The sequence below is a fragment of the Borostomias antarcticus genome, assembly GCF_949987555.1.
Source record: "Borostomias antarcticus genome assembly, chromosome: 22".
NCBI classification, from domain to species: Eukaryota; Metazoa; Chordata; class Actinopteri; order Stomiiformes; family Stomiidae; genus Borostomias; species Borostomias antarcticus.
The window spans coordinates 10,602,146-10,621,482 of NC_140255.1; the positions used below are offsets into that span (position 1 = coordinate 10,602,146).

Sequence of the window (19,337 nt, forward strand, 5' to 3'; positions counted from 1 at the left end):
ATTTGATGTCAGAACACCAACGGACACCAATTACCCCCAATTACCCCCTCGGTGAGCTTCTTGTCTGGATATCTAGATAGAAGGCACGTTCGTTGCTATGGATCAATCAGCCACACGTCTGGTTACCATGGAGGTGATCAGACACTTCGCTGAAGTATAAATGCTAAATATCGGTCTAATTTTTTTTTTTTTTTCTGTCGACAGACCTTTGTCATACCACACTTGTCGGCTGAATATAAATTAAGCTTTACAGTCCCTAGTTCCCTTGTGATTGGCAGAATAGATACATGTATGAAATACTGTATGTCCTTTACATCCGGACAGCTTTGAACGGGGCACGCAGCCAATCTGTATATGAGCTCTGCCAGAGTGTCTGTGAATAAGAAGATTCCCTTCTGGTGCATAGCTGCTGCTCATTTGGCTCTCAAAGGTTTGCAGTCGCTCATTTTGTTTGTGTGTGTGGGCCCGGTGTGATGTCAGATGCTCCTCTCTGTATGCAGCGCGTGTGTCATTACTGAGACACATGCTGGCTTCTAGACATTCCGCTGCTGAAAGGGAAAAAGAGAATTCCATACTATCCAATAACTGGAATCTTTCATTTGGTCCAAATAACAGTATCAAGGGAATCAACTTTAATCAAAGATGCAAAATAACCTCTTTAATGCGATACATATACTCATGACATGACCTTTCTCCACTGCCAGCCTTCATCTTAATGTATGTGTGTACTGGCTGATTACATAGTTTGGGGGGAGGTTCCCAGCTGGACAGTTTGAGAATCCCTAGGGGTGTCGTCTGCTGATTGGAAACTTGATTGGAATTGTTCTATCCTGGGAATTGTAAATGGATTGCCCTTATATAGCGCTTTTATCCAAAGCGCTTTACAATGGCCTCATTCACCCATTCACACAGCAATGGCAGCACCTGCCATGCAAGGTGCTAGCCTGCTCATTAGGAGCAATTTGAGGTTCAATGACTTGCCCAAGGACACTTCGACATGCGGACAGGAGGAGCCGGGATTTGTACTGCCGACCCTGCAGTCATTGGACAACCCGCTCTACAGTACCTCTACACGCTCTACAGTACGCTCTACAGTACACTCTACAGTACATCTACACGCTCTACAGTACGCTCTACAGTACACTCTACAGTACATCTACACGCTCTACAGTACGCTCTACAGTAACTCCTGAGCCACAGCCGGCCCAGTGAAATCAGCAGATAACACAGTCAAACCCACACATTCACACAGACACTTTGTTGAATGTTGCATTAGTACTCTCTTTACTGTACGTGAATGAGTGAGTCATGACTGCCTACTAGAGCACCCCCATCTGTAATAAGTGACCCTTGTTCCTGCTCTCAGAGACATAATCAGAGAGAGACATTAGAGAGCCATAACCTCCCAGTAAAATGGCACTCCAACTGGGCTCAACAACACTCAGCACATCCTGCTCTGCACAGGAGACTGAGAGGAAGGGGAAGGAATATATTAAGAGGGGACAGAAAGAAGGAATACTGAGAAGTTGGTGAGTGAAAGGAGAAAAGGAGAGAAAGAAAATGGAGAGGGGGAGAGAGACAGTGAAAAGGCATCATGATGCCTGGTCAAGGTTGTCAACGACCTCGGAATAAATACAGACTTTAAAAAGCTCTCTGTCCATGTCCTCCTGGAGTGGAGTGCGGCGTTTGACACTGTAGATCATGATATCCTTGTTAGAAGACTTGAGAACTGGGTCGGCTTCTCCAGGCCAGTCCTTGACCGGTTCAAGACAAATGCAACTGGCCAAGAGTTTTTCGTCGCCCTTGGTGAACAAAGCTCAAAAAACACTGAGATGACGTGGGGTCCCACAAGGACTATCGGTGCCCTTAAAAACACTGTCACTGAATACGAAATGCCCTGAGTTTCGAGGCCCATATAAAGAATGTGACAAGGACCTAAGGAACATTGCCAAGGTGAAAACTTTCTCTCCCAGACTGATACTGAAAGACTAATGCATGCTTTGGAGGTAGCAAGTAGCAGGCTGGGCTATTGTAACACTCCTGTCTGGCCTACCAAAAAAGGTGATTAGTCAACTCCAACTGATTCAAAATGCTGCAGCACGTGTTCTTACAAAGACCAGAAGGAGGGCTCACATCACACCAGTTTTAAAATCACTGCACTTGTTTCCTGTCAGTTTTAGAACAGATTTTAAGATTATTTTATTAGTCTATAAATCCTTACATAATCAAGCACCTAAATACATATCAGATATGCTTAATATACACCTAGTAGGTCCCTCAGGTCCTCTGGAACTGAGTTTTTAATGGTTCCTAGAGCCAGGACTAAGAGGCATGGGGAGGCAGCCTTCAGTTCATATGCCTCCAGCCGTTAGAACACCCTGCCTGTGACCTGGGGCCAATCTGCTTCATATTTCTCAGCTTATTGCAACATTTGCTCTGGTACCATTATACCAAGTTTCGGAAAAATCGGCCTGGCGGTTAGGCCTAAACAGGAAATGAGCTCTCTAGTGCCCCCATTGGGTTTGATCAGGCCAATAATGCATGCCTAGCCTCGGGTTATATGTGCAGACATTGACTAATCACTTTTTTTTGTAGGCCAGACAGGAGAGTGTTCAAATAATCCAAACTGCTAGTAATACAAGCATGTCTCTCTGTCTGTCTCTCTGCCTCATTCTCTGATCAGAGGAACAAAGGCAGAGACTGAGCAGCTCAACTAACACTCAATGTATGGCCACTCTTCAGGGGATCGGTCAACAACAAATTACCTTTCAAAACACTGCACTGCCTCAATAGCCTAGCCAGAAAGCAAATAATGAATAAATAAGGTTGCGTGTGATTGAATAGGAGATTACATTCGTGGAACTCTATGTGTGTGTATGTGTGTGTGAATGGTCCAACTCCCTCACAGCAGAGTATAAGTTGTCAACAGCAACACCAGTATCTACCCACCCACATATGCATACTGTATGTTTCCATACACCCATGTTGACCATCACACAGATGCATTCATACTGCACACTCACATACTTAGCGTTTCCTTATGTTTCTCCACTTGAAATGATAATCTTTGGCCAAGGTGTCAAGGCTCTACAGAGAGTGGTACGGTCAGCTGCAGGGGTACTGTACTCCCTCACCTTGATGGCATCGACACCAAGAGATGCAAGACAAAGGCCAACAGAATCCTGAAGGGCCCCAGTCACCCAGGCAATGGACTGTTCTCTCTGCTATGGTCAGGGAAAAGGTACCGCACCTACATGGCGAGCACGGAGACTCAGGAAGAGCTTCTTCTCCCAGGCCATCCGGCACCTGAAAGACATTAGCTAGTGTATAGTGTCGCTACATCTAGTGTACATGGTGGCAGCATACAGTATCTAGTGTATATAATATCACCATAATGCATACGACAGATGACAGTATATCTCCCCCCAGGATTATTTATAGATATAGCATGTACATAATACACCTATTCCTTTATTTTATATAGACAGTAAGAATCTGCAGAGGGTGGTTATAGCTGGAGCAGATTGGCTCAAACTGTCCACAAAGTAGTGATTAGTGTTCCATTTTCCCACTGAGGAGCTGTTGAGTTGTCTCTTTTCTATCAATTTCTTACTTGTCACTGCATCTGGGCTCTCTTCCTCGGTATGCCCTGGTCAGGATGTGTGGGAGTTATTCTAGGAAAAGCTCGCCCTGGTGGAGCTTGGGACTGACTAAAGTGGGGTGTGTGGAGGGGCAGGGGAGCAGGTAGATTAATGTTACTGGAATGAAGCTTCATCATTACAGCTGCCTGAGGTGCTGCAGTGGAATGAGAATGAACCTGGAGAAAGAGATGAATGGATGAAAGCCTCAATGAGCTCTGGTGTGTGTGTGTGTGTGTGTGTGTGTGTGTAGCTCCTCGTCAGTATTGTACATCTTTAAAAGTATTCTACATTTCCAGTTTACCTTCTCTTCCTCACCATATAAACTTAATGTTCAGCGACTTTCTCCTATCCTTGCCCTCAGTCTGTACACTCTTTCATCTACTTACTCGCACACACACGCACGCACACACACACACTTTCATCTACTTACTCGCACACACACACGCACACACACACTTTCATCTACTTACTCGCACACACGCGCGCACACACACACGCACACACACACACACTTTCATCTACTTACTCGCACACACGCGCGCACACACACACGCACACACACTTTCATCTACTTACTCGCATACACATGCGCGCACGCACACACACACAAGCAGTTCATACTAATACAACCCCACAGCACCACCTGCAGGTCTACCAGCAAAGGAAATGAGGTGTGTGAACAGATGAAACCAGGGACTTATCAGTCATCCACATTCTACCTGGAACTACTGCTGCACTGCGAGACAGAATCCCATTGAAATGACTCCACAAGCCACATGAGTGTCATATTTGACCCTCCCCCAGCCATAGCAGAGGATAGCAGTAGGTAGCCCAGTGGTGTCCCTCCTCATGTTCAAGCACCAGGTACTATACAACCTTGTAGTCCATGTTCCAAATTGAATACAATAGACATGACATTATAACAATCCCTGTACCTCCTCTCAGACATCCAGGAGTATTACGAAGTGACTTCTTCTACTTGAAAGCCAAACATGTGGAGACCCACCCCACTCCAGAACTCTCTGCCCCCTTAGAGGAACCCCCAGCACGTCCACTGGACTCAGCTCAGGACTGCACCCCCAACAACTGATTTTGGAACACTCCCTATGTCATTCAGTAGAATGAGAGTAGAGGGTGATGAATAGCAAGGCTGTGAACAGTGTAATACTGTAGTCCTTCAGGGCCTGGTGCTGCTTCAGGAGGGACAGCTTCTCTGACCTGAGAGACCGGTAGTCTTCTCACAAGTACTGATTTATTGCCAGCAAGGTGGTGCAGCTTTCCTGCAGGGCGTGCTGGTGTGACTCCAGATTGCGGCAGCTCATTGGTAGTCTGGTTACTCATTTTTAAGAACTTGATGTCTGCTAGAGATATACAATAATTCTGTTTGCAGTGTTCTGTGGTCTGCTTGCAGGGTGTCGTGATCTTTTCAGAGGCGACTGTTTGGAGGAACTTGTGTTTTGAGAGCACTCTCTGGTGCTTGATCAGGGAATCGTGGTTTGTAAGTTGCTCGGCATTCTGCTTCTCTAGTTTCTGGTTTCTATCCAACACAGAGCCTCCAGACTGTGTGTTTGGGCACCTATGCTCAGGGCCTGTCCCTGGGGCCTCCAGACTGTGTGCCTGGCCCCCTGAGCTCAGGGCCTGTGTTAGGATGGTTTGGCTGCGCATCTCTCTGCGCCGCAGTTGGAGCTTCTTCACATGCTCGTCCCAGTTCTTCTGGAGCTTGTGAATGTGTCTAGCTACCTGTCTAGCTACCTCAGCTGACCCAGTGAGACTGCCTAGCCGGGCTGCGCTGACCCTACCTGGCGCAACAATGGCAGTCTGAGTGAATGGAGCATCCTCTAGTCAATTAAGTATGGCCTACCACCAGCATCCATCAACAAAATGAGGTAATGTCCGACTTTTTAATAGACCTCTCCCGCTGTGTGGTAGGCTAAGAGCTGCTCACTCTCTTGCGGTGTGTTTTTACCACGTACTGTCAAAATAGTTTTTCCCTGCTTGTGAAGTCAAGAGCTCAGAGGCGAGGTGGGTGACAATATTTGATAATGTATTTCCACCCCTCACAGTGCTGCGGTAATGCAGCTTAAACTCCTCACTTCACTTAACTCCTCCTGCAATCTTCAATCTGGAAACAGCCTGCTTCTTCATACCCCCAGAACTCTAGGGAGATCGGGTCTTTTGCTCAGCTGCTCCCCGCCTTTGGCATTCCCTCCAAAACAATCAGAGGGCATGCACCACAGACTCCGAGTTAGAAAACCTGTCCTCAAAGACTTTGTACGGTACACAGAACACATTAAAAACACATAGCAAAATAATTTTAGAGGTTTAACACAAAATGAATGCATATAAACTTCTCAGCTAAACAGATCTAGATCTGAGGTTTCCCATTCTTCCAAAAGGGTAAACACTAGGTCCCATGAAAGAAGGGTTTAGGTTAGGTTAAGGTTAGGGTTTGACTGGTCTCTGCGTTCATGGGAACTATCCACTACCCTTCAAAAAGGGTAATGGTCATGAAGTTTTTGCCAAGAGCTTTGCTCCCCTCTGGTGGTTGGTTGGAAGTATTAATAAACATAATTCACTGATCAGGCTCCTGTGATTCAGATCTGCTCTAACATGTAATGGGTTCTTCTCTCAGGAAAATCAGTCAGGTAGTTTTAGCGTAATCCTGCCAAGATGAACGAACCAACACAACGAAAACAACCCTCCTTCCTGGAGGACTTCGTCTGGATTTATTATTCATTCCTCACAAACAAGTAACCCTCTGTAACCACAAGCTCACGAGTTGATAAAATCTCACACGCACGCACGCACGCACGCACGCACACACACACACACACACAACCTTTATTGAACTGAGAGTTTAATTGTGACAAAAAGGGAGACTTGACCCTTTTGACAATGGAAAAAAAAGTATTTTTTATTATAAACTAATAATAATTGTCATACAGTAGCAGGAGAGGAACTGAACACAGTAACACAGAGTTATATATATATATATAGATATTCAGGTAAGTCAAAGTAATGGGTGTGCACACACACACACACACACACACACACACACACACACACACACACACACACACACACACACACACTCTTTTAGCTGTCACTTGCTCTTGTAGGTAAGGTGTTTGCGGTGCCAGTGGATCCAGGCGGGGGCAGCGACCAGGCCAGTCAGAAAACCAATGACAGCTCCCAGACTGCAGGAAACGGGCCACACCTACAGGAAGAAGGGGATACAGAATGGACTCAAACACAACCATTCTCAATTTTGTGAGTACACAAATGAATGTATGTGTATTGCAGCTTTTCTATTTACCAGCACAGCACAGTACAGTACAGGCGGGCAAGCATTTGTATCTGACCCATACTGAGTGGCCCATAACTCTTCTCCACTACACAACTGAGCTGTGATGCTACAGTCAGGAAGGTAGGAGGAGTAACGTGTCATATGGTGACATATAGTCAGCTAACCTCTAACCCCTAAACCATACTCATGAGACAACACAGCATGGAGGAACTTGAAGCTATCCTGTACTTTTTCGTTAAATGGAACAAGTTGTAAAATTATTTGAGGGCCAATATCTGTAGCCTTTATGTCCTGCCAGTTTCATGATGAACCGAAAATATTTGTATTATTTAATTTATTTACTATCACCCCTAAAAAACGTTAACGATCAATCATAACGGTATCATTCATGGCTATGGTGATCTTGCATTGTGTTATGTAACGGCACCACAGGATTTCCAGTTGAGTTGGTTTATTCTGATAATAGACAAACAGTGCGATCACTGAACTGATGAAATTGTGATATTAGGAATAAGATGTTGGCAGTGAAGGTGCAGCAGGAAATGCAAACGTTACTCAGAAGAGGAAAACAACCGGTCCGCACATTTAAACAGGTGTTATCTTGATAAACTGACCACATATTGCAAATCTACATGGTTACTTTCTTGCCCAAAAAATAATAAAAACGTATTTAAGTGATATACTAACAATTTTACAACAGCTTAAAGGTACCCAACGAAACGTGAATCAAAACAATCCGTTCTTTGTTTATTCTCGAAATTCCTCGATTATATGGTTCCTTGTAGTCCAATTAACATGTTGAATCACTTGAATGTCTTTCCTACCTTGTAATTTCTTCGCAAAATGATATTTAGCTAATGTTTTGAAAACAACAAAGATGTGTGAAACGTCACTATTATGTGCTCGGCGTGACGTAGTATGTGATTTTCGGGGACCACCTTCTCAAATTTGCTCTCGAGTGCATACTAGTGGTCAAAAACAACATTGGATACCTTTAAACTATTAGGTCTCTAAAGCTCTCACCCATGTCTACTTATGCTTTTAAAATCACTGTTGGTACATAGGTTGACATTTTTGTGATGATTTCATTGACAAATCCACAGTCTGCTGTATTGAATTTCAGCATGTTGAGTACCTTTCGTACCTACTATACCCCTGATTATGAACTAAAGCTGACATGGGTACTGCAGCCCGGTACAGGTTGACAGTAGAGAAAGCACAAATAAAGGGAGAGCATGGATTCCAATACGGTACGGGATGACAGTGGAGAAGCCCCATATGTACTGACCTGCCAGGGCCTGTCCCAGTCAAGGGGTATGGGGAAAGCCCCTAGCCAGGCTCCCACCACCGTGCAGGCCACCGTGATCTGGAGTGATGTGTCCCATACAGACATGGCTCTGAACAAAAACATGAATATAGGAGAGGAGTAGAAATATGGATGGATTAGAGGTGAAGACAGGGAGCATGAAAAGAGAATTCTTATTAAATGTTAGTTCATTAAAATGTTAGTCTTTGTTTTATTTATGCAGGGGTCCATTAAGACCAAGGTCCCTTTTTCAATGGAGCCCTGCTTACATAATGATGATTACAAGCGACAACTAGGGCAATGTTTATTAGAGGAAAGTAATACCATACAAATGTTCAATCAAAAGATGTACAAAATCTGAAAACATCTCAGCTAGCAGTATTTTAAAATGGGTATGCAATTTAACAGTCCATGTTCAGAGATCTCTGTCATATGTTCCATGAATTTGGTTCATTAAAATGAAAGGCAGTTTGTCCTAGAGCCTGCGTAACCCTGGGGACCCCTCGGATGAAGTATCTTCCAGCATGTTTCGGTACAAAATACAGTGATGGGTGTGAAATGAATCCCCAGTAGTAAATTTAAGCACACTGTGTCCTATGTAAGGTGTTTTTATGAGGCATGTAAGCAAATCTTGTACGATCTGGCTACAACAATCACATTCCTGTATCAATGTCTATAAATATCAAGGGTTTAACTGAGCTGACCAGTAATGATAGCCATGAACCAAGTGAGAAACTGGTCTGGGCAATGCTCAGAGAGGATGACTTACAATATTTTAAGTCACTGACTGATGTGCACTTATGTAATATGTATATATACCTGTTGATGCTGTTATGTGTGGAAATATGAACTGTAAGGATGTAGGCCATAAGAGTGACCTGTGTACATTGTATGATAAAATTGTGAAATGTCTAAGTGATGGCAGCGAACCACTCAGAAATAAAAGGGTCAAAACAACATAACGTGAGACCTGGGTGGAAGGAGCATGTCCATGAATTCCATGTAGAGGCCAAAGAAGCTGGGTTTTAGCAGGGAAACCTAGGCAGGGCCCAGAATGTGATCAGAAGATGCAGGCTAATGCCAGATTTAAGTATGCTGTACGTTACATCAAAAGAAATGAGCAGGCCATGAGGGATAACTCTATGGCCAAAAAGCTACAGAAGAATAATATATATGAGCTCTGGAAGGAAGTGAAGGTGGTTAATAACAGTAAGATGCCATTGCCTTCTAGTATTGATGTTGATATTACTGCTCTGAAAATATTGCAGAGCTGTGGAAGAAAATCTATTAGAATATTTTTTAATTGTGTTAAAAGTGACGTGTTTAATATAGGTGAGATATCTCACAGTGATGGTGTAGTTATCAGACCCGAGGAAATGTGCTATGCTATCGAGAAAAGGAAAATTAACAAAACTTGTGGGCAGGACCAAATAACAGCAGAACATCTGAAGTATGCTAGCCATAGAACTTCAGTGCTTCTTGCTATGTGCTTTTCTGGTCTACTGATGCATGGAATACTGCCTGGATCCGTGTTCTGTCCTGTTGGTGCCAGCAGTTAAAAATAAAACAGGTAAATTAAGTAGTATAGAAAACTATAGGACAATTGTACTAGCAAGTATACTATCCAAGGTACTAAAAGGCATCCTTATGGATAGGCTTAAATAATACATAATATCTTCTGACAATCAGTTTGGCTTTAAGAATAAACATGGCACTGATTTATGTATTTACGCACTTAAGGAAACTGTCAGTAAGTACAGAAGATGTAACACCACTATTTATGTGCTTCTTGGATGCATCAAACGTTTTTGACCGCATCCGTCATTGTAAACTGTTTGTAAAGCTCCAAGAGCGAGGTGTCCCCTCATACTTAATAAGGATTTTACAGTACTGGTACTCTAACCAAACCATGCAAGCCAGGTGGGGTAAGAGTACATCCACTTGACATCCAACTGACCAGAGTTGAATGAGTGCAGAACTGGCTGTGTGGTGGGGGATAGTGTCATTAACCATATGCTGTACACTGATGACTTGGTGGCACTGTCACCATACAGCGCTGGCTTACAACAGCTACTCAGAATATGCTCCAGATATGGCATGATGTATGACATTAGATTCAACTCCAAAAAGAGTGTGGTAATGATCGCTAGAACCAAGGAGGATAAGAAACTCTCCTTTCCCTCTTTCTCATTGGCAGGGGAGGTGCTGGATGTAGTGAGGAAGGTTAAATATCTGGGTCACATCATAAGGGATGATCTTTGTGATGATGATGATGTTCAGCGACAGTGCGGTAAACTGTATGGGCAAGCCAACATGCTGACACGTAAATTCCACATGTGTACTGATGACATAAAAATAGCATTATTTAGAACCTACTGTACTCCACTGTATACAGCCCACATGTGGTGTAGCTATAGCAAGATGAGAATGAGAAAACTTCAGGGGGCATACAATGACACATTCAGGATTCTGCTCAAACTCCCCAGGTGGACTAGTGCAAGTGAAATGTTTGTGTCAAACAATGTACCCACCTTTCATGCTGTATTGAGAAATTGTATGTATAGATTTATGTGTAGACTGATAGAGTCAAAGCATGTGATTATAACTGTTTTAACTGACATAACACAGAGTGATACAAGGTATTCATCATGCTTCTGGAAACACTGGACCCAAAGCCTGTATGTTTTTTAAGTATTGTCAGGTTTCTTCTTAAGAGCCTGTGTGTATTGCTGATGCATAATATGCTTTTTACGTTCCCTGTATTGTTTGTTCTGTACTGTGTTTTTATGGACCAACCTGAGTCTGAAATAAAAGTTGATTGATTGACTGTAATAGACTAAATCCAAGGATTTTGGAGTAGAGGAAGTCACATGAATATAGATAGTGCCTGACTTGGACAAAGCTGTCAGGAAAACAGGACCAGCACCAGAGATTTGTGTGGGAAGGTGTGAATTTATGAGGGTTTCAATTATATAATACAACAAAGCTTATGGATGTGCAATGGACAAAGGAAGAGGTCTCACCCATGTCTGCTGAATACTCGTATCCAGGCTTGGATGTTGGGGCCGAGGACACACAAACACCTCAGTGTGGTGAGAGTGGTCAGCAACACTGCCAGAGAGAATGTCTCCAAGGCAGACCTAAAACAAACACACAATTTAGCGACACAGTCACTTAAACACGAGCCTCGCATAGCCAGACCTATCTCCACACTTCGTTTACGCTGCGCCAGTGCTGGAGAGGTCTGGCTGCACTCATTACCATTTGGAGAAGGGGGGAAATGATTGTATTTATTTGTATTTTGTTGTATTTCTTTAAACCAATCGCAATTGTCTTGGGCAGAGCGGTTGCTAGGTTGTTGTTTCATGTAGTGCTGTGTGTGTTCTCAAATGTGTGCAACTACCCCCGGATCATCATACACCATAGTCTGCATTAACCAATAGCTGTGCATGATTGGATGTGATTGCCACTTGGATACACCTGTTGTTTGTCATCACACACACGAGCAACGGGGAATTGGTGCATTGGGTTGCAGGCCACCACGGGTTGGCCATGTAGGCCTAGCCTGCTTGTGAATCCTCTGTATACATTGGTGTATATTCTGTTATGCACTGTGTGTATATTTAGATGTGAATACAGATGCTGATTGCCCTGCAACTGACATGTTCTGTTTTAATATCTGTGTTGCTTTTATAGCTCTGCATGCTACTAACCCTTTTCTGCCTCCCCCCTCCCTAGTGCCTCTCTCCCTCCTACCTTCTAACCAGGTCCAGTGGATGCCCCACTGTCACCCGCAGACCACCCTGAGTCTGATAGATACCCCCGTGTCTGCTGTGGATGTCCAGTACAGCCACTAACCCTGTCCTCATCCCTAGTGTCTCTCCTTCTTATACTCTTATACCCCCCCCCATCCTCGCCCAAAAGTCCACCTTATGGCTACTGGAAAGGCCCCCTGCCTCCTCATGACTAGCTTCCCACTCTGTGTCGTCAGCTGTCCCTATCCAGCCACCCTACCCCTTTTTTACCTTTGGCTCTCTGCTTTCTGTTTCCCCACCTCTGCTTTGTGGCATTATCTATGAGCCTGTTCTGCTAAGTGCTTACTGTGCTTTGTTATATGATTCACTTAAATATCATATTAGAGACTACAGGGATAGCTAACACATAATGGCCTACCATGTAGGCAACTTCTCTGTAACTTTTTGTGCACTCTCCTTTTAGTCATGTCTCTCTTATGAAGTATCTAGCCCATGTTTACTGCTCTGTATATGTTCTTAGGCAATAGACAAACATTTTCCAGGAGCTTGCTCGATCGCCTTGTTGAGAGAGGTCAGGGAAGAATTTTTACAGCTCACTTTTCTGTTCCCGGGGTGAATTATTATTTTTTGCTTCCCTCTGGAAAATGTAGGGGTGGGACCTACTGTATGCCCACCTTCCCATTGCCCTCTGTAAAGCGCATTGTGTTGCCTCTGTGTATGAAATGTGCTATACAAATAACGTTTGATTTGATGTATTCATACTCTTATCAGATGGGCCATTTTTTGTTGCTTATAGGCTACATGCAGTTTGTTGTGCCATCTTGAATGTGTCATTTGTGGCCTATTATTTCTATCCTACCTGTCACAAGGTCTCGCATTGTCCCATGCATACTGTAGGTGAGCTGTTGATATTTGGTGGACATGGCTTCAACTCCTGCTCTTTTTGCTTATCTATTTTCCCCATTATGTTTGTTAGGGTCACGGCATCATGTAATGTTATATTTCATTTTATGTTTTAATTTACTTATTTATCAGATTTTAATCCAAGTTATTTGACATTCTTTGCATCAGTGGATGTTTTCAGACATTCTGCTGCGTGTGGGGGAACTACAGTAGGCCTGTCACGGGTAAATTTGTAATTTGTAAATAGCAATGCTACTTTATTTGTTTAGCACATTACAAACAGACTGCAAATTAATGGGACATAACGTTATCCTACATAGAATAGGTAGGCAGAACAGAGAATGGGAGATGTGTGGATTCAGTTCGCAATTAGTATTATAATCACGTTCGGGTGCCTCATTTCCCCGTGTTCATTTTTAGCGTGATTTTATTGATAGGGGTAAGTAGGACGCCAATTGTTACATCAGAATTTCATTTGGGAGCATGGAATTACGTGGAACAATCGATTAGCCTGGTATTGATTGTTTTGTTTTCAGTACCGAGGTGGTGGACAGCTCCTGTAAAGAAGCTTAAGCGCGGCGCTAAGATGGACCTTAAGAAGAACTCAAAGAAGACGTTCGGGAAACACTCTCTTCTTAAGGCTCTGTCTTAGCGACCTCTTCTTTGGAGCCTTCTTAACTCCTTAAGAAGGTTCTTTATCGGGAAACCCGGCCAATACAACTGATGCTGAATAATGAATTAAGCCTACTAGTTAATTGTTAACTAAGGAATACACCCTTATTTGGAAATGTAAGCCTGTAAGAAAGATTTCCTTTGGTTGAAGACAGGCAGCCCTAAATAAATGCATTCAAAACCAATTATTGTCAGGGTTTGTTTACAGGCATGCACAGGCTCAGTGTAGCAAAAGGTGTTATGATATCGTTTCCATGTAACCCTGATAACTTCTGGCAGCGCTCATGAAACGTTCCGTGTAACTTGGAGGTCATTCTCGTTCCGTTGTCATTCTCGTTCTCGAAACGTTGCCGTGGAACCCAGGCCACAGACTCACCGTGACTCTCTCACACACACACACACACGTGTGCGCGTACACACACACGCACACACACACGAATACACATGCAATACTCACTCCAGAAGCGGTGCTCCATAGAGGACTACCACAGTGTGGAAGAAGAGACAAGAGAGGAGGAGGTAGAGACAGGAGCGCACCAACCTAGACATCTAAAAGAGAGAAGAAGGGACATCCAAGATTATGTGGAGATAGCCTTACTAAATGTGAAACAGTGGTAGGATCTGCAACCTTCCCATTTGCAGTAACTCATACCTTGTAACTCAACGTGTGCTTCTTGGTGGGTGGGCTGATTCCAAGTAGCCAGAAGACAGCGATGTTTACCACTGCCACCGCCCCGGCCACAGAGTACAGCCATAACAGGTGCGTGCTGTACACCGAGAACCCCTGCACGACTACCGCAGGTGATACGGTGGCCATGAACACCGAGGAAGCGACAATAGCGTGCGAGGACGCCATGGCTCTGATCTCATGGTCCCACATGATGCCGACAAGAAGTCCAGACACCTGTACGAGAAACAATGAGCAACATCATTTTTAATAACCGTAGTTAGCGTGATAATTTTAACGTGAACCTGACCTAACAATTTCCAGTTAATACGTCACCATACTCCTCGCAAAATCAATCTATTTTGATTAGTATTGTTACCGTTTTCCAATATTTCAATGAGACATGAACGTCTCCATTCAACGAGACTCTTCCGCAAACATGAGCAAAGCCAACTGCGCAAGGTCAGACGTCCCCGCAGGCTCTACAGTGACTGACAGGTCCGTGAACCAATCAAACCCCTTTTGGCCTATGACGCTAGACCGAAAAGGCGGAAGAGCCAACCGGAAGTTTACATACCATCATCAAGTAAGAACTGCAACATTAGCAAGTTAGCTAACAAGCTGAAATCGTTTCCAGATATAGACAGTTTCTGAGACGAAAAATGGTTTGCGAAAAATGTAAGAGATAACAATTAGATGTTAACTGTTTACTATGTTCGGTTCCTTTACATGTATACTTGATCTTGATTCTTCTGTGCTGATCTTACTAGCTACTGAGCCAGCTAGTCTATGTAGCTGGTTAGTCAACGTTAACTACTGTAACTAGCCAACGACAACGGGACATTTTCACCACATCCGACCTTGGACAGCTATTTGGGTTCGAAGGGAACCAAAGTCGTTTGTCCCCTTATCAAAAATGTCCGAGGCTGAAAGTGAACTTACCCTTCTTTTAGGTGAAAAGAAACTGGGCAAGGTGATCACGCCTGACACCTGGAAGGATGGAGCCAGGAACACCACAGGTAGCCATGGCATGACATCTTTCATACAGCTTTTTAACATATGCATTTGACCCAGGGCTACGTAGAAACACGATGTGGCCTTCCTAAGGCAATGGTTACATTATTTTTGTGACATACATACAATTGATGCAAGGTTAACACTAAAGGTACAAGGTTTGTTAAATGCAATTATTGTAAATTGCCTTGACTGAAATGTAATGTAAATGTTACACACAGCCATCTGGGAAGTCATCATTGGAAACTGTTTGGTAAAAGGGCAGGCACTTAATTTCAGTCAGATTAATTTCAATCTTAACCACGCCCATAGCTGCCAACAGTTTCTCATAGGATGCCGATTAACCCGAGTTCATTTTGATCGGAGCACAAATGCATTTTTATGTTGAGCCTGGCCAGACTAATCCGTATAGAGAAACAGAATGTGAGCTTGCAAGATCAGGATGGTGTCATGAGACTCCCCCGCACACCCCACATACAGTAGCAATGGGTCACATGTAAAGTCTTTTATCGGGTAGCTATATATATATATATATTTTGATATAGATATAGATAGAAGGCTTTACTGACTGACTCATATACAGTCTGTTTACTTACTCTAGACAATTCATGTAATTAATAAATATTAGTAATTTTGATAAAAGCATCTGTTAAATGACTAGATTGTAAATATTAATCACAATTGAGATCAGCAGCAATCACAGAATAGGAATAGGATCTCAAATATCTGACCTACTAGTGTGTCAGGAGGTGTACAGATGCTTGATTTCATGATCAATGGGTAATCCCCCCCCCCCCCCCCCCCCAGGTGACTTTTTCCCCCCTCAAATACACAGGTATTGGGACACCTACACATTACACCTAAAGGAGCTGTTATGACATCCCATTCTAAATTCATAGGCATTAATATGGAGTTGGTCCCCCCTTTGCGGCTATAAAAGCTTCCACTCTTCTGGGAAGGCTTTTGACAAGATTTTGGAGTGCGTCTCTGGGAATTTTTGCCCTTTCATCCAGAAGAGCATTTGTGAGGTCAGACACTGATGTTGGACGAGAGGGCCTAGCTCGCAATCTCCGTTCTAGTTCATCCCAAAAATGTTCAATGGGATTGAGGACATAGCTCTGTGTGGGCCGGTCAAGTTTTTTCACACCAACCACCCAACCATGCCTTTATGGACCTTGCTTTGTGCACTGGGGCACAGTCATGCTGGAACAGAAAAGGGCCTTCCCCAAACTGTTCCCACAAAGTTGGAAGCATAGAATTGTCCAAAATGTCTTGTTAAGCTGAAGCATTAACATTTCCCTTCACTGGAAATAAGGGGCCGAGGCCAACCCCAGAAAAACAACCCCAGACCATTATCCCTCCTCCACCAAACTTTACAGTTGGCACAATGCAGTCAGGCAGGTAACGTTCTCCTGGCATTCGCCAAACCCAGACTCGTCCATCTGACTGCCAGATAGAGAAGCGTGATTCGTCTCTCCACAGAACACGTTTTCACCGCTCCAGAGTCCAGTGGCGGCGTGCTTTACACCACTCCATCCGACACTTGGCATTGTGCTTGGTGATGTAAGGCCCTCTCGTCCAACATCAGTGTCTGATCTCACAAATGCTCTTCTGGATGAATGGGCAAAAATTCCCACTGACACACTCCAAAATCTTATAGAAAGCTTAGAAGAGTGGAAGCTGTTATAGCTGCAAAGGGGGTACCAACTCTATATTAATGCCTATGAATTTTGAATTGGATGTCATAAAAGCTCATGTAGGTGTAATGGTGATAGAGTCCCAATACCTTTGTCCATACAGTGTATATTGTCTTAATTGTTGCTGCATCGGGTGGTCAAAACCCAGAACTACCAGCAAAAACAATTTTACAGAGGAATAGGTAGGCTATGCATTTCCCCAAAATCTGAGGTGCAGGTAATGCACTCTGGACAGCTCTGGCCCAAGTCAAGCACTGATGGTTTTAACTTGTTTTAAACTCTTAGCTGTGGATGAACTGTTTGCCATTTTCTGATGTTTTGTTTTGTGTTCACACTAGAGGGTGGTGGGAGGAAACTGAATGAAAACAAGGCCCTGACATCCAAAAAAGCCAGGTGAGATAGAGACCTGGTGGTGTACGTCACCATTTGATTTGAAACGGGCATGATGCATGTCATTCTGTGATACATGGCGAGGATACATTACCATGTGTGCTATGTTGTCGTCTTAGGTTTGATCCGTATGGGAAGTCAGGCTTTGCCATCTGCAGGATCTGCAAGAGCTCCGTCCACCAGTCTGGATCACACTACTGCCAGGGGTGCGCCTATAAGAAAGGTATAACACTGTTACTGATAGGATTTCACACACAGGGCTCGACATTAAAATACTATTGTTTTGTTTGATGTGTAATGTGATGTTTAGACATTCGATAGAAGGATAGCGTTGATTGATGGGTGAATGTCGTGAGATTATTGGCCTAAAATCTAAGGTACCTGGTGTCGTAATTGCATGTGACCTACCATTTTCCAGGAAGTAAGAAATTATATACTTTGATATAAGATTACAACAAAATTTTGTAACAAAATTTGTAATTTTTTTGGCATACTTCGTTGAATATGTGAACACTATGACCAATTATGTGAACCAAAATGGAACAGAATGCTTTTTTCATTTCTGTGCGACTTTAAAGTCCCATGATTGTCACACACCCGACCTGAGGGTGGTGAAATTAGTTCTCCCAGGGGATTTGACCCATCTCATGGGGGAGCAGTGCAGCAGCGGTGCCGCGCTCGGGAATCATTTGGTGATTTAGCCCCCCAATTCCAGCCCTTGATGCTGAGTGCCATGGCCATGGGTACCTTTTTTTTTTTAATAGTCTTTGGTATGACTCGGCCGGGCATCGAACTCACGACCTCCCAGTCTCAGGGCAGACACTCTAACCACAAGGCCACTGAGCTGGTATGAGTAAGTGAGCGCATACGGCACACAGGAAGGGGCTGGCTGGCTGACGGAGTGATATATGCTTGAATTAGCTTATTGCACAGCACAAAACACCACAGCGTTCGAAATCTTTTATTTATATTATTATTATAAGTCAAATACTTTCGGTAGCCTAAATAATTATTTATAATAATACTGATTTATGAGACTATGGCGGGACAAATTAGACTATGGTGGCCCCCTTAATCCTAATCAGTGGTAGGAAATGGTATTCTGTACACAGACCAGACTGATATTCCTGATTAAATTACCTTGTTCTTCCTTCCTTTTTCTTTATCCTGTACTTCTCCTTTATTCCTCTGTGCCAAGGGATCTGTGCCATGTGTGGTAAGAAGGTTCTGGACACCAAGAACTACAAACAGACCTCCGTCTGACTGCACATTGTGGCTGTCGAGAGAGGGATGAACGAAAGAGTGGTGGCTTTATCCTGTAGCAGCTTTCCTCTAGTCCTCTGAGACTGATGGCAGAGACAGAATCAGCTGAACGTGTTGTTTCTTTCACTCTCATTGTGTGTGTGAGTGTGAGAGAGAGTGAGTTTATGCTGTTCCTTACTGTGCTCAGTGTAGGGGAAGTGTGTGTGTGTGTGTGTGTGTGTGTGTGTGTGTGTGTGTGTGTGTGTGTGTGTGTGTGTGTGTGTGTGTGTGTGTGTGTGTGTGTGCGCGTTACAAAGAGAGAAAGATTGTGTTCTATCTTACTCCCTGTGCTTTTCTGGGATGGGAAGTGTTTAGTGTATGTGCACGTATTTCCCTCCCTACTATACACTGCTCCTGTAACCCTGACCCTAAGACTTGCAGCAGCAATACACAGACAAGCACTGTTGTTGCAAACCACCACTTTCCACCCTCTTTTCCAGACCACACTGTTCCGTGGTACAGTAAAATAGAATTATTGCCTGTACTGATACAGGATTTCTTTTAAAAAATTATTTGTGAAATATTGTATACTGTGATTTTTAAGTTGAATAAATATTTTGATTTGCAATTGCTTGTTTATTTGCTGGTAAATTTTGTGTTAAACTTTGAGGCATAACATTCCACCTCATACATTCCTGGTCTGTTTTGTGTACCCTACAGTAAAACAGTGTTTGATTCTTTGG

General features: G+C 43.5%; 2 protein-coding genes across 2 annotated transcripts; one reads left to right on the forward strand and one right to left on the reverse strand.

Moving 5' to 3' along the window:
* Positions 1 to 6,595: 6,595 nt before the first annotated feature.
* pigf (phosphatidylinositol glycan anchor biosynthesis, class F) lies at positions 6,596 to 14,730 on the reverse strand. Its single transcript, XM_084455887.1, has 6 exons — positions 14,631 to 14,730; positions 14,237 to 14,488; positions 14,042 to 14,133; positions 11,278 to 11,394; positions 8,237 to 8,345; positions 6,596 to 6,858 (listed from the first exon to the last, which is right to left on the reverse strand). Exons 2-6 carry the CDS (start codon positions 14,462 to 14,464, stop codon positions 6,745 to 6,747), a joined length of 660 nt encoding a protein of 219 aa, XP_084312013.1. The 5' UTR covers positions 14,465 to 14,488; positions 14,631 to 14,730; the 3' UTR covers positions 6,596 to 6,744.
* Positions 14,731 to 14,827: 97 nt separating this feature from the next.
* Positions 14,828 to 19,128, forward strand: cript (cysteine-rich PDZ-binding protein). Its single transcript, XM_084455890.1, has 5 exons — positions 14,828 to 14,929; positions 15,205 to 15,270; positions 17,301 to 17,355; positions 17,472 to 17,575; positions 18,551 to 19,128. The coding sequence occupies exons 1-5, from the start codon at positions 14,914 to 14,916 to the stop codon at positions 18,613 to 18,615; spliced, it is 306 nt and encodes a 101-aa protein (XP_084312016.1). The 5' UTR covers positions 14,828 to 14,913; the 3' UTR covers positions 18,616 to 19,128.
* The last annotated feature ends 209 nt before the right edge of the window (positions 19,129 to 19,337 follow it).